This window comes from Asterias amurensis, chromosome 1, assembly GCF_032118995.1.
Source record: "Asterias amurensis chromosome 1, ASM3211899v1".
Classification (NCBI taxonomy): domain Eukaryota; kingdom Metazoa; phylum Echinodermata; class Asteroidea; order Forcipulatida; family Asteriidae; genus Asterias; species Asterias amurensis.
In genome coordinates this window covers 17530512-17543207 of record NC_092648.1, presented here as the reverse complement: position 1 = coordinate 17543207, position 12696 = coordinate 17530512, and the positions used below count along the sequence as shown (strand labels likewise).

General features: G+C 37.6%; 1 protein-coding gene across 3 annotated transcripts in view; it reads right to left on the bottom strand.

The window, feature by feature from the left end:
* LOC139948067 (uncharacterized) overlaps positions 1-12696 on the bottom strand; it is a 113805-nt gene that overhangs the window by 28799 nt on the left and 72310 nt on the right. For all 3 annotated transcript variants that reach the window (XM_071946104.1, XM_071946087.1, XM_071946095.1), the window contains exon 3: positions 2835-3091. In XM_071946104.1, coding sequence (XP_071802205.1) covers positions 2835-3003 — 169 coding nt within the window. In that variant the 5' untranslated portion in view covers positions 3004-3091. The remainder of the gene's footprint in view (positions 1-2834; positions 3092-12696) is intronic.

Sequence of the window (12696 nt, the reverse complement as noted above, 5' to 3'; positions counted from 1 at the left end):
TGTGCTTTCAGATGCTTGATTTCGAGACCTCAAATTCTAAATCTGAGGTCTTGAAATCAAATTCGTGGAAAATTACTTCTTTCTTAAAAACTACTCCACTTCAGAGGGAGCCATTTCTCACAATGTTTTATACTACCAACCTCTCCTCATTACCAAGTAAAGTTTTATGCTAATAATTATTTTGAGTAATTACCAATAGTGTCCACTGCCTTTAAAAGGCTGGTGCTAGAACTGTCACTTGTGCGGCTAAAAACATCCCGTCCAAATACCCCCCTCTCCCCTTCAATAACATAAGAAACACCTCCACCAAGTTGCAAGTTCCCCAAGAACCCGCTTTCTGTACATATGGATTTATCAAAATTGTAAATTAATTTCCACACCTATCTAAAACCTTAGCATGAAACACCACAAAGTAAACAAACTTATTATTTTAGAAAGTTGTTTTCTGGTCAGAGAGTTGCAAGCTGTTGAAGTTGGTCAAACTTACAACTTAATTAGCAACGGCTTCGTTGAAATTAGTTAACCAACATTACATTGGTCCAAGTAAAGTTTATCAAATCACAAAACTTGTAACATCACTTTGTTGGTAAGGATGTACACTTCCAATATTAATTTTGTTCATGATGCTGAAAAATCTTTAGAAAAGAGCCCGATGCAGCTAAATCAGGTATACTTTAGGAATTTCTTCATATGAAATTGGCCAATGTTTTCCAATCGAAAAACAAATTAGGTAATAATAATAATACTAATTTTGGTTTTTACCCATACACCGATGTGTGTTAGCACTGTATACTCAGTACTTTCCCCAAGTCCTGTGAAAAAAAATATCACAGGCATGTTACTCGGGTGGAATGCGAACCCATGACCCTTGCAATTCTAGAGCAGTGTCTTACCAACTAGACTACCGAGGTTGCCCGGCAGCTAGAGGCCGTTCGAATCCTATGTTTTGGCATTACTATAATAATAATATTAACAATCGTGGCTTCTTATATAGCGCACATGACCGTCACTCAGTGACGCTCCTGGCGCTGTAACATACAGTATTTCCTGCAAGATGTGGGACTACGTTTTATGATACCTAATTCTGATAGCACCATGTAATGTTTTTACAAGGTGCTGTGGCGCAATTTTCTGTCGATCAGACCAGGAACACCGGGACGAGCCCCTTCTCTTTTCGATAAGTGCACTGAGTTCTTTTACATGCGTTACATAACACATGGGACCAACAACTTAACGTCCCATTCGAAGGACGAAGCAATGGACGAGTGTCTTGCTTAAGGACACAAGTGTCACAACTGATGGGGATTCAAACCCACACTCTGCTGATCAGAAACACCAGAGTTTGAATTTGGTGCTCTTATCCGCTCGGCCACGACACTTCCACAGTAATACCAAGAAGTACTTCATACTGTTTCACAACATTTTATCTTACAAAGAATTCCATTTACATGATAAAATTTATACACCAGATAACACTGATTTTTTGCAGCATTTGTTTACACGTAACGCAGGCGGCATGCACTCCCAGGAACATATTCAACAGCAAGTTTACATGACAAATTCATATGTAAACAACAGAAACTGACGGCAGGCCTCGAGTGACACTCAACAAAGTTGCTCATTCAACAGAGAAAACTCTCATCATAATAATGATTAATCTTACACCATGATACAAAGGGTGAATAACTAGCCACAACCGCAATCCCCAATCCTTTACAAAATGAGAGTTTTTATTTTTGATAGATTGCTTTTACGATGGTACAAACATCCTGAGCTTATAGTTATGTAGAAAACAGGAAATATTATTTGGAGCTTGAACTGGATCACAAATTTGATAATTCCACCATGAAGTGGACAGGGCTCAAGAGCAGGAAACAATTTATAATCATTCCAATCTGGCAATTTATTTTTATTAAGAACAGATAATTTGCACTTTGGGCTCCCTATTTTTACATCACTTTTACAAATGAAGATTTTTGTCGCAAGTAAATGTGGTTGATCAAGGTTCAATGGAAGTGTAATCTACTTGTTACATAAGTGAAGATTCGTATCCTGGTTTAAAATACCACTTGAAGTCCTCTTGTATTTAACAAGTGAAATTTACTTATTTAGGCATAAGATTGATCCTAAACTAAAAATATGTTTTAAGATACAATATTACACCCTTAGTTTTCTTAGGAGTAAATATCTATTGCCATTTTGTAGTTTTCAATAAACATACCACACAACCAACCTGTGAAAAAGCCATCAAATTTTGCGAGATATTTAGTAACCCATGCCATCAGCGATAGCTACAATGTTTCTGAATGACCAGAATGAATTCCTCTTTATGAAAAAGAGGGAAGACAGCAAGGAGTAACAAAAAAATGAGTTCCTCTTTTCCCTTGAAAATAACAAGCAATTAAATCGATGCAATACCCGCTGTTTAAACATAGGATTTGAACTGCCTCTAGCAAATCTTGGTGGTCTAAATGGTAAGACATCTGCTCTACAATGGAAAAGGTCGTGGGTTAGAATCCCACCCTGACAATATGCAGCAAATTTTTTTCACATCCTCTGGAAAGTTAGTGCAACACACATCGGTGTAATGGTAAAACCAAATAATAATAAGCAAGTAGAAACGTTGCATGGTGGAATTAAAATTTAGTGAGGTTTGCAGTAACACCATGTAATGATAATCTCTAATTGAGTTGGGGTGGTTCTGAAGAGAACCGTAGGTTTTCAACTTGACGCTTCGATCAGTTTGCTCTGATTGTCTTCTGGAGGATGCAATAAAAATAATTAGCCTTGATATAAGAGGCATGATTTATCTCAAAGACCGAGAGAGCACACACCTTGTAAGACGGAGGCGATACTTCTTCCGACACCGTGACTCTCCAGGTAGGTATGCCATGGTGGATCTCCTTGCATGGCAAAGTCTCTTATCTTAAGATAGCTCATGGTCAGCCGAATGATGGAAGCCTTGTCCAGCTGGCTGGTGATGGCCGCTGGTAAAGGCAACATCTTGGCCAACTCATAATACTCGTAGTTTTCCTTGCCTCGCCGGGAACGGGCAGCATCTCGAGATTTCTCCTTGCGAAGCGCGATGATCCTGCAACATGGAAAAGAAATAAGGCCAAGGTTGAAAGGATGATTTTTGCTTTAGAGATTGTGATCGTAATTTCACCTGGAAATTTGAGGGCAGGGATTGCAATTGAAACACATGAGACGCTCTAATAGTATCAATTCTTTTATAGGAAAGGAGATTATATTGATGACTAACTTTTGTATTAATGTAATATTTCTGCTTTTTAATACCACAGTGGAATTTTTTTTGGATTGTGATCATAATTTCACTTTGCTGTGGAAGTTTGAGGCCAAGGATTGCCAATGACATACATGAGATGCTCTAATGGTATCAATTCTTTTGTGGGAGACGAGTTGATTTACATGTTGATGACAAATTGTTTGTATTGATGTCACAATATGAAAATGTTTCCACATCAATTACAATGATAGATATATAAAAAAACACCATTTCTTACAGATACAAAAACTAAGGGAACTATGGTCCTCAAACGATGGTTTGCATTTAAGCAACCTAAGAAAAAAACAAAATAACACAATACACTAAATTGCATTGTGATAGCTTTAACAAGAGACGGTGATGTAACAACTAAATATTAACCTGACAATACTTCAACTTTCATGTTTGAAATCACAGTAGATTAGTCTAAACTTTGTATAACTCTTTTCATCAACAGAGTTTACAGAATGCATTTACTATGGCTTATACAGAATATAAAACATTACACTAATTTGAAAATTGAAAGCAAAATTGTGAAGCGATTCATAAAAATCATCCAGGGATGAGATAAAACTCATGAAAACGCACACAAATAGCAAGAAGAATACATACATGGTGTTACCGCAAACCAAATATATATTAATACCTCACCATGCAATGCCTCAAATCCCATAAACACAACCTGCTTAACAAGTCTCCATTATTCCTTTTACAGACCAAGCCACAGTTCCCGTCTAATATAATTGTAACACAATAAGCAAGTTATTCGCTAAACATATTCCACCTTGACAGTCAATTTCAAATTCAACTTGAATTAAACAATTGAATTAACTTCAATCACAGTTGATCTTCATTGGATTTGGGGTCAGTTTACACATTAAACCACAGCGTAATTTCACAAGGATACAGCGGAATCAAGTCCGAGTAATAAGCCCCGCCGCAGGAGAGAGAGAGAGATGATTTCATTGGCACCCTTAATGACCCCCTCGACCACTTGACAATAACCCTAGGACTAATATCATCTCAATGCGACGCTTCTCTAGTGTCCCGTCTCACGCATAAACTCAAATCAATTTTCCGAATCCTGACGATGCTGTCATCAAAACATGATGATCACCCTGAGTGATTACCCCCCCCCCCCCCCCCACACAAGTATTACCCTATATTTCCTGCTTTATAAATGATGCAATATCTGCCAGTGTGGCCCTCCAAGCCGTGGCTCGGCCGTGCGCTAATGATTTTGGGAGGAGAGATAAAGCATTGTTTGTTTACCGGATGATGTCAGATATGGCCCCTTGGACGAGGGGGGCCTGAGCAGAAGATGACAAGATAATGACAGATTGCTCTAATGTCCTCTCCCATATGCGATGTCTGCTACTTTGAAGAAAAGGGCACGACTAGATTCTGACACGTTCACAAAAGTTATAACCCGTGTGCAGAGTAGTGACAAAGAAAGGTGCCACTGGATGCCATAAAATTTGTTTCATTTTGAAGTGGCCTTAGCGGGAAGGGAACATTTTTAATTAAAGGAAGAAAGATTCTTTAAGGAAAGGAAGATTTCAATTAAAGTGAAAATATTACTGCTTACTATCAGTTATATGGTCTGCAAAAATAGCTTTACCATAGCACAAGGCATAATAATTTACTCTCTTTTTTATTTTATTTTTTATTTTAAAATCTAGCTTTCTTCTTCATAAATTTCATTTCTGTATAATGTTCCCTTTAATATTATTCTAAGTTTTCTAAGTAGAAGCCAAACATAATTGAAAAAGTATGTGTCCGAAACTAAAATATTTGTATGCTTAACATTTTGTATTGAGCATAGTACACATGGGTTAAGTCAAGACATTTAAAGGGAAGGTACACGTTTGGTAAGCGTCAAAGACCAGTATTCTCACTTAGTGTATCTCAAGCATAAAATAACAAGCATGTGAAAATTTGGGCTCAATTGGTCATCGAAAGTTGCAAGAAAATGATGAAAGAAAAAAACACCCTTGCTGGACGAATTTGTGTGCTTTCAGATAGGAATAAAAGACTTCTGGCTAGAAGTCTTCTATTATTTTAGTGAGAAATTACCTCTTTCTCAAAATCTATGCTACTTTAGAGGGAACCGTTTCTCACAATGTTCTATACTACCAACAGCTCTCCAATGCTCGTTACCAAGTCAGTTTTCAAGTTAATATTTGTTTTGAGTAATTACCAAACGTGTACCTTCCCTTTAATAGATAAGTAATCAAAACTTACCCAAGAGCATCATCAGGACAATTTCATAACAGACTTTTTAAGAGTACACTGGGGGCTCAAAAGCTGAACCACCAGAAAGAAATACAGTCATTTTAGCACTGGGCCAGGTACTCTAGCGTACACCTAAACATGTCCTGCAGTAAAGAGAATTTTCTACTGCATCCTTAAACTTTTCAGTTTCATTGTCATACGCATGTCAGCGCACAAGCTTACATCGATGCTAATAACGTGTAACACACTCATTACATAGGATTCTCAATGTAAATTGTTTTACACCGAGCGTACACCCAACTGTTGAGCTCCGCATGCAATTTGGTTAACAGCCTGAGGACATGAGTTGAACAATTTAACAAAAAAAAACAATTTCAAAGCCAGTTTTTCCTTTGGTCTTACACTTTGAAAAAAAAGTTGTACTATGAATGGAAATGAAAGAGTAGTGACTTTATCCTGTATGACAACTTAAAACCTTTCAGGGCCGTGCGATAAAGGACCTCATTGCTTCATCGCACGGACACAACCCTGCTGGTTTTAAACGGTTGTTTGAGATCTCATCGCCACTCTTGTATTTCCTTCAATAAAACTTGCAACTTTTAAATTTCTCATCCTAATCAAAGTCTCTGTCTTTAAAGAGAAGATCAAAAACAGCTTAAGTCAACCATGAAGCCAAATGCAAACAACTTTGTATAAATAGCACTCCTTGAAACTTTGTGATAGAAACTACAAGTTTCCAAAACCTGCATTCAAAGCATCAGCAAAAGATTGGTAAGTTTCAATCCGAAAGCTCACTACGTTCACACCATAAATCCCTTCGCTTATTTCAACTGCTGCATTCAAAATAAGCCTGGCAAAGAACACACACAAAATCCCTCAGAAAACACAAACTCTTCACTAAAAAGTTACCATTTTGATTGTACTCATTAGCAGATTGCAAAAAAAAGTGGACTACAAATTACAAACAGATCCTATGTGTCCACAAAAACACAGAAAAACATAAAGTCCAAACAATACCCAAATTCAAAAACAGGATGAAATCTGGTGTAAAATATGAAAATACTCTACAGTGACATTTCCAAACAGAAACCTAACGCTAAAATGAATATAAACGCCTTAATGTTCAGAGAAAATTGCTTACAAAAATCAAAGATTAAACAAATCCAGCCATTTACAAGTCAGAATGGTTACCTTGCGTTGTGGCACTATGAGAAGAATGGCCAGAAAAATAACTGGTAGTAAATTCAAGAAAACCAGCAGTTGAAGGTTAAGTCCTCAAAAGTCCTCAATGATATAATGTAAGCAAACATTGTGACCAAGTTGGTATTAACAATTTGTATGCTATGTGCTAACTGCAGCAAAGTGCAAACTAATTTACCAAAAGTCGTTTACACATCAGTCATATATTCAATCTTTTGTGACCATTAACTTCCATTAGGTATTAAGAGCAATAGGAGCATTAAAAGCCCTGGTATTGGTGTCAACATTCAAGCATACAGAAATTAGACACGCTGCAGATGGCTTACATAGTGCTGAATTTGCCCCCATGCGTGCTACATCTAATACGTGCTACATCTAAAGCCGACGAGCGCAGAAACTCGCAGCACGTACTTACATGGTAGCGTCCAGATTGGAGGCATAGGGTTCTGGATACATGAAACATTCCATGCTGGGCGCCTGCCATGACAGAGAGGGGCAACAAGCAGCCATCGATCCCAGTCTGTGCTCGTTCCGTCACCTAATCGTAGGAAGCCACCTCGGCTGGCCAGTTAAAACAAGACTCAGCCCCATCATCCTGGGCCTCACTTATTAAAAGGTGGCGCATCCATTCATTGGCTCGCAAATTAGTCATCTGATAAACACAGGCCCCTCCTGTATTTGACAAGTTGGAAAGTGTGCCTTGCGGACGTCTCCTTAGCCAGAGAAGTAGGGGTCCCAATGGGGCAGCAACGGACAAGGGAGGTGTGAAGTGTTTTCCGCTACGTCCATCTGCCCACTTCCAAGTGGCTCCTGTGCTTTAATTCCAGTCCTATGAGATGTGTGAAGAGGCTTCAGGCCCGACTTGCAACTTTGTGACCGTGACGAGGCAGCGCCGGGTCCCTATATAGCCACTAAAGGCGACCTTTGGCTCTATGCACCTGTGTTGTCATTGAGCCTGCTATGACCATGGACTACTAATCACCAATCAGCTTCACACACTGGAAACTCTTTATTATCTCTCCAACCTTTTCTTCTTTGCCGTGGCACATCCTCGGCAGGGTTGCCTCACACATCGTCTTCTTGTTGGCAGTGTTGCTTTTGTCTCATTCACAAGTGTTTACATGCTACCTTCACTTACAGACCAGCTTCTGAATGCCAAATGATTCCATGAAGTAGGGATGAGGAAACACTGGCAGTTTGTAGTTAAAAAAGATATACAAAATTGAAATTGGATTGTTATCTTGCATTTCCTTTTCTCTTATTGTTTAATTGTTTCAAAACTAAGCTTATATGCAAGACATATAGTTAATAACTAAAATACATTATAGGCTGAATGAACTTTTTGTAAAAAATCCTGAATTATAAAGAGGATTAGAAAACTTTGAAAGTTTCAGCTGAATAACAGTTATTTTCACGAGAATGTCGAATTCATTCCCCACAAGAGGAAATTGACATAAACAACTTTATCTTTCAGCAAACTTTAATCCTACATTCTGATTGGTGGATCCACAGCAACAGGAGTGTGATATAAACCTATTATTGCAGGCTCATATCAAACCCTGTTCTATCATTCTAAATATCCAAAGTGGCCTGACGTTTCAACCATAGCAGAGTTTTTAGCCTTCAAAAAATACTCTGTACAGGGTCAAAACATCAGACCACTATTTTTGCATCAGTGCTATATTTGTGTGTTCCACTCGCACTTGTGTAATAAAATTTTAATTGTATTTCAATCCAATCGATGAGTGATGCATGAGCATGATACTGTCAACATAAACACTTAGGTAAAGAACCTATTAATAAATTAAAACTTTGCAAAAAAGACCCCAAAACTCTATCAGCTTCTTTACAAATAAAAAAAAAACTAAAAAAGAAACTAATATAATTGTTTGTACCCAAACATCAATGTGTGTAAGCACTGTACTTAGTACTTTCCAAAGTTCTGTGGAAAAATCCACAGGAAAATCATGGAGCAATGCAAAGGTCAAGGGTTCAAATCCCACTCCAGTTACTTGCCAGTTGACTTTTTTCACAGAAAATACACATTGGTATAAGGATAAAAACGAATTGTATTCTTTATCCCAGATGCAAACTAACATATAAAAAAATTGTTAAACAAATCGTGACTATGCACACAAAGAAAGCTTTATAAAACATACAATGTTGGGCGTCTTTGCATTTAAAAAATAAAATAAATAAAAAGTCAAATTTAAACTTTTACTTCAAAATGTCAGTATTTACAGGACCAATATGAGAAACATTAATTTCCATACAAGGATAACAATCAACATTCTTACAGCTTTTCTATAAAGTTTTGGATAAGATTTATGTCAGAAACACCAAAACCCCTGAGTAATTTGAACAAGTTTTTTTTTTTTCTGATAACAGAAGTTAACAAATATTTCCAAGCTGAAGAACTAATGATTCAACAAAATACTTTAAATGTCAACTAGACTGCACATAAACTGAATGGAGCCCTCTTTTGGCAGTCTGATTTCTCTAAAAGTCTGATTTCTCTAAAAGCCTGTTACACTGTGTAAGTATGGTGTATTCTTTATGTACAGTGTGTTGCATTTCTGCCGACCGTTTCTGCATTCAGCAAACCATTCTGAACTCTGATCCCCCTTTTTTGAATGCTTGCTTCTTGGATTGGATAATGAAATACATGAGAACTTAAAGTGTATGTAATTTTTAAGAATGTAATTCTCCTTACTTAAAGGGAAGGTACATGTTTGGTAATTACTCAAAACAAATATTAACTTAAAAACTGACTTGGTAACGAGCATTGGAGAGCTGTTGATGGTATAAAACATTGTGGGAGACGACTCCCTCTGAAGTAACATAGTTTTTGAGAAAGACGTAATTTCTCACTAAAATATTTAAAGACTTCTAGCTAGTCTTTTATTCCATCTGAAAGCACATAAATTCGTCTAACAAGGGTGGGTTTTTTTCATAATTTTCTTGCAACTTCGATGACCAATTGCGGCCAAATTTTCACAGGCATGTTATTTTTTGCTTATGATGGAATATGATGGGATACACCAAGTGAGAACACTGGTCTTTGACAATTACCAAACATGTACAGTGCCTTTAAATTATGGAAATTTTAAAAAGTCTATAATGTAAGATTTTTATTGATAAAATGTATATTACGAGAAACCCTCTGCTGTTAGGGATTCATTCTGACTCTTATCCAGTGTGTTGTGGATACGGCTAAGGATTAAACCTAGTAGCAGCCTATAGTTACAGTTACCGCAGACGCCCCGTCGCATGTTATATTGTACTCATTTTGAGATTAAGATTTTGCATTAAAAAATAATAATAATTCCCCGGTGAAAAAAAGGGCAGTGGGGTGGTGCACCTACGATGAGCATACCCTAAAACCAGCCTATGTTGAGTAAAGCAAATAAGAAACAGAAGTTTATAGTAAATCACCCTAGTTCTGCTTAGACTGAGACTTTGCACATGTCACTTTTATTTTTTTTTACACCTACAGGGCTCTCAGAAAGTCTAATCTGTCAAGGATTTTAAAGTTTCCAGGAGTGAAAATATTTATTGAACACAATCAGTGGCCTGTCGCAATAGAACAGGCTTTGCAGTAGTCAAAATATAAACGTGCAGTTGTACTGCATTTTTTTAAATTACAGAATGTTGCTGCATTGCCAACATGGATCTCCCAGGCTAGCCCACATGTGTTTCATTTGTACACATCATTATTTTATCAACACAATGTCTGATTTTCATAATTAAATATATAACAAAATCCCTGCAATTATAGCCAAGTAGTTAAATAATGCCAGACAGGGATTAAAGTCCACGACCATTGAGATAGATTGAGTGATTACACAAATGTCAGTTGCAAACCTTGCTTCAATATTGACTGATCTCATCCTTATTGAAGTGGAACATGCCATTCTTACGTTTACCACAACATTGTTGCTGGGTTTTTTTTTCGTTTACCACAACATTGTGGTTTTTTAATATTTATTTTTTTACAAGAAATAAGCCTTTCTGTCTATAATTGATTCAAGTGCACTCTTCTCAAGATTGATGAAAAGTTGTGTCCATTCTCAATTTTTTTTAAAGCATTAAAGCTACTGGACATTTTTGGGTTTTACTCAAAATAGTTGTTAGCATAAAAACACTGCGAGAAACGGCTCCCTCTGAAGTAACGTAGTTTATGAGAAAGAAGTAATGTTCCATCAGAATAAGATTTTGCGGTCCCGAAATCAAGCATCTGAAAGCACACAACTTCGTGTGACAACTATGTGTTTTTTTCTTCCATTATTATCTCGCAACTTCGACGGCCAATTGAGTTTAAATTTTCACAGGGTTGTTATTTTGTGCATATTTTGAGACACAGCAAGTAAGAAGTCTGGTCTTTTACAATGACCAAAAGTGTCCAGTGTCTTTAAAAAAACCTTGTGGACAATTTTGTTGGGGAGATTCATTTTTTCCTAACAATCACCAAGTCAGGTGAACCTCACAGAGAAACAATGATGAAGAAAAGGAATATTATGTTGAATGACTAAGGTTTTTTTTTTTTTTTTTTTTCATTACAAAATACCAGTATTTATCAACTCATGGACAGAATTCATGGATGAATATTTCAGTTGAAAAATAGTAACTGTGTCTTTGTTTTCAGCAAAATAGTAAATTTTTCTTTGTATTCATTACAATAGTAAATGTTGTCCTTGTAATCATTGAAGTAGTAAGTTTGCTTTTGTAATTTGTATTTTGTCTTCTAATAGCTTGGTATACAGTTTGTAACTGAAGTAAAGTTTGTGTTTTATATTATCCTTTACCAATGTACATGGCTTTGGTGGTGGTTTTCACGATGAGATACTAGTACGAAATAAAAGTACAGATTTACTAACCATTATACTCCGGGCAAAAGGTTTTTGCAGACTAGAAAAGTGTAAGAATCTGTATTTTTTATATTTGTTTTTCCAGAAACCCTGAACTTTCCTCCTTCTTCCCACCTTTCTACGATTGTCACCTGTATGTGTGCAGCAAACAAACATACCAGTCTGTGATAAGTGGTTCCCCTTCCTGAGAGTGGACCTGTGCTTATTTACAAGCTAGTCCACAAACAAAGTCCAATGCCTTAAACCCTCCGGCTCCCTACCTTTTTACTTCGTTCCTTATACTTGTACCATTAGCCATTAGTTTGGGTCTGGGCATTGATTAGGCAAATTTACACGGAGCATCTTCCACACTGGTGAATCAATGACTGCGTTTAATGAGTGGGTACTTCAGAATACATCTGTGTCCCAGGTATTACTCTCAAGAACTCCACCTCCCCCCCCCCTCTCAGCTCAAAACACACTAGCTGGATTACCCACACACTGAGCCCATCCAAAAGCTTGGGAAACCTGACCTAAATTTGACAAAAACTTAGAAAAAAAAAGAGAAAGATATGAGAGAGGCAAAAAAAACTGTGTCGAGAGAAAATAATTCATGGCCTAGTACTAGTGGGATATGTTTGCTGGGGACACAGAGAGTCAAGGGCAGGTTTGCAGCGCAGCCCTGCATCCATTTTCCCTCAGCGAGAACAAGTCCTCGGTAAACAACTTGCATCTGCTTTGACTACTGGTGAGGGTCCAAATGGATGGAAAGCTCACGGAAGACTGCAATGCACACTATCGTACCACTACGTGGAGGGTTATATTTGCTGACGCCCACACCACTCAGCCTATTCTGTACCAGTCCAAGCATAGCTTACACAAAGATGCACCCTTATCAGCATATCCTCTTTTCGGCCGCTGCAGCAGGGGCAAAACCAGATCTGCGCGGCCCAAATTTGGTTCTGGCCCTGTGATTGGCCGGTGAGTGGCAGCGATATTTGCCCTTTTCACGAGTGTGCGTCACCACCAGACCCTTCAGTTGTCACTTGAAACCTCCCGAGGAACCAGCAAGTAATTGCTCGACATGCAGACCCATGAGCTGGCCAAACTTAGGCCGTACCCGACATG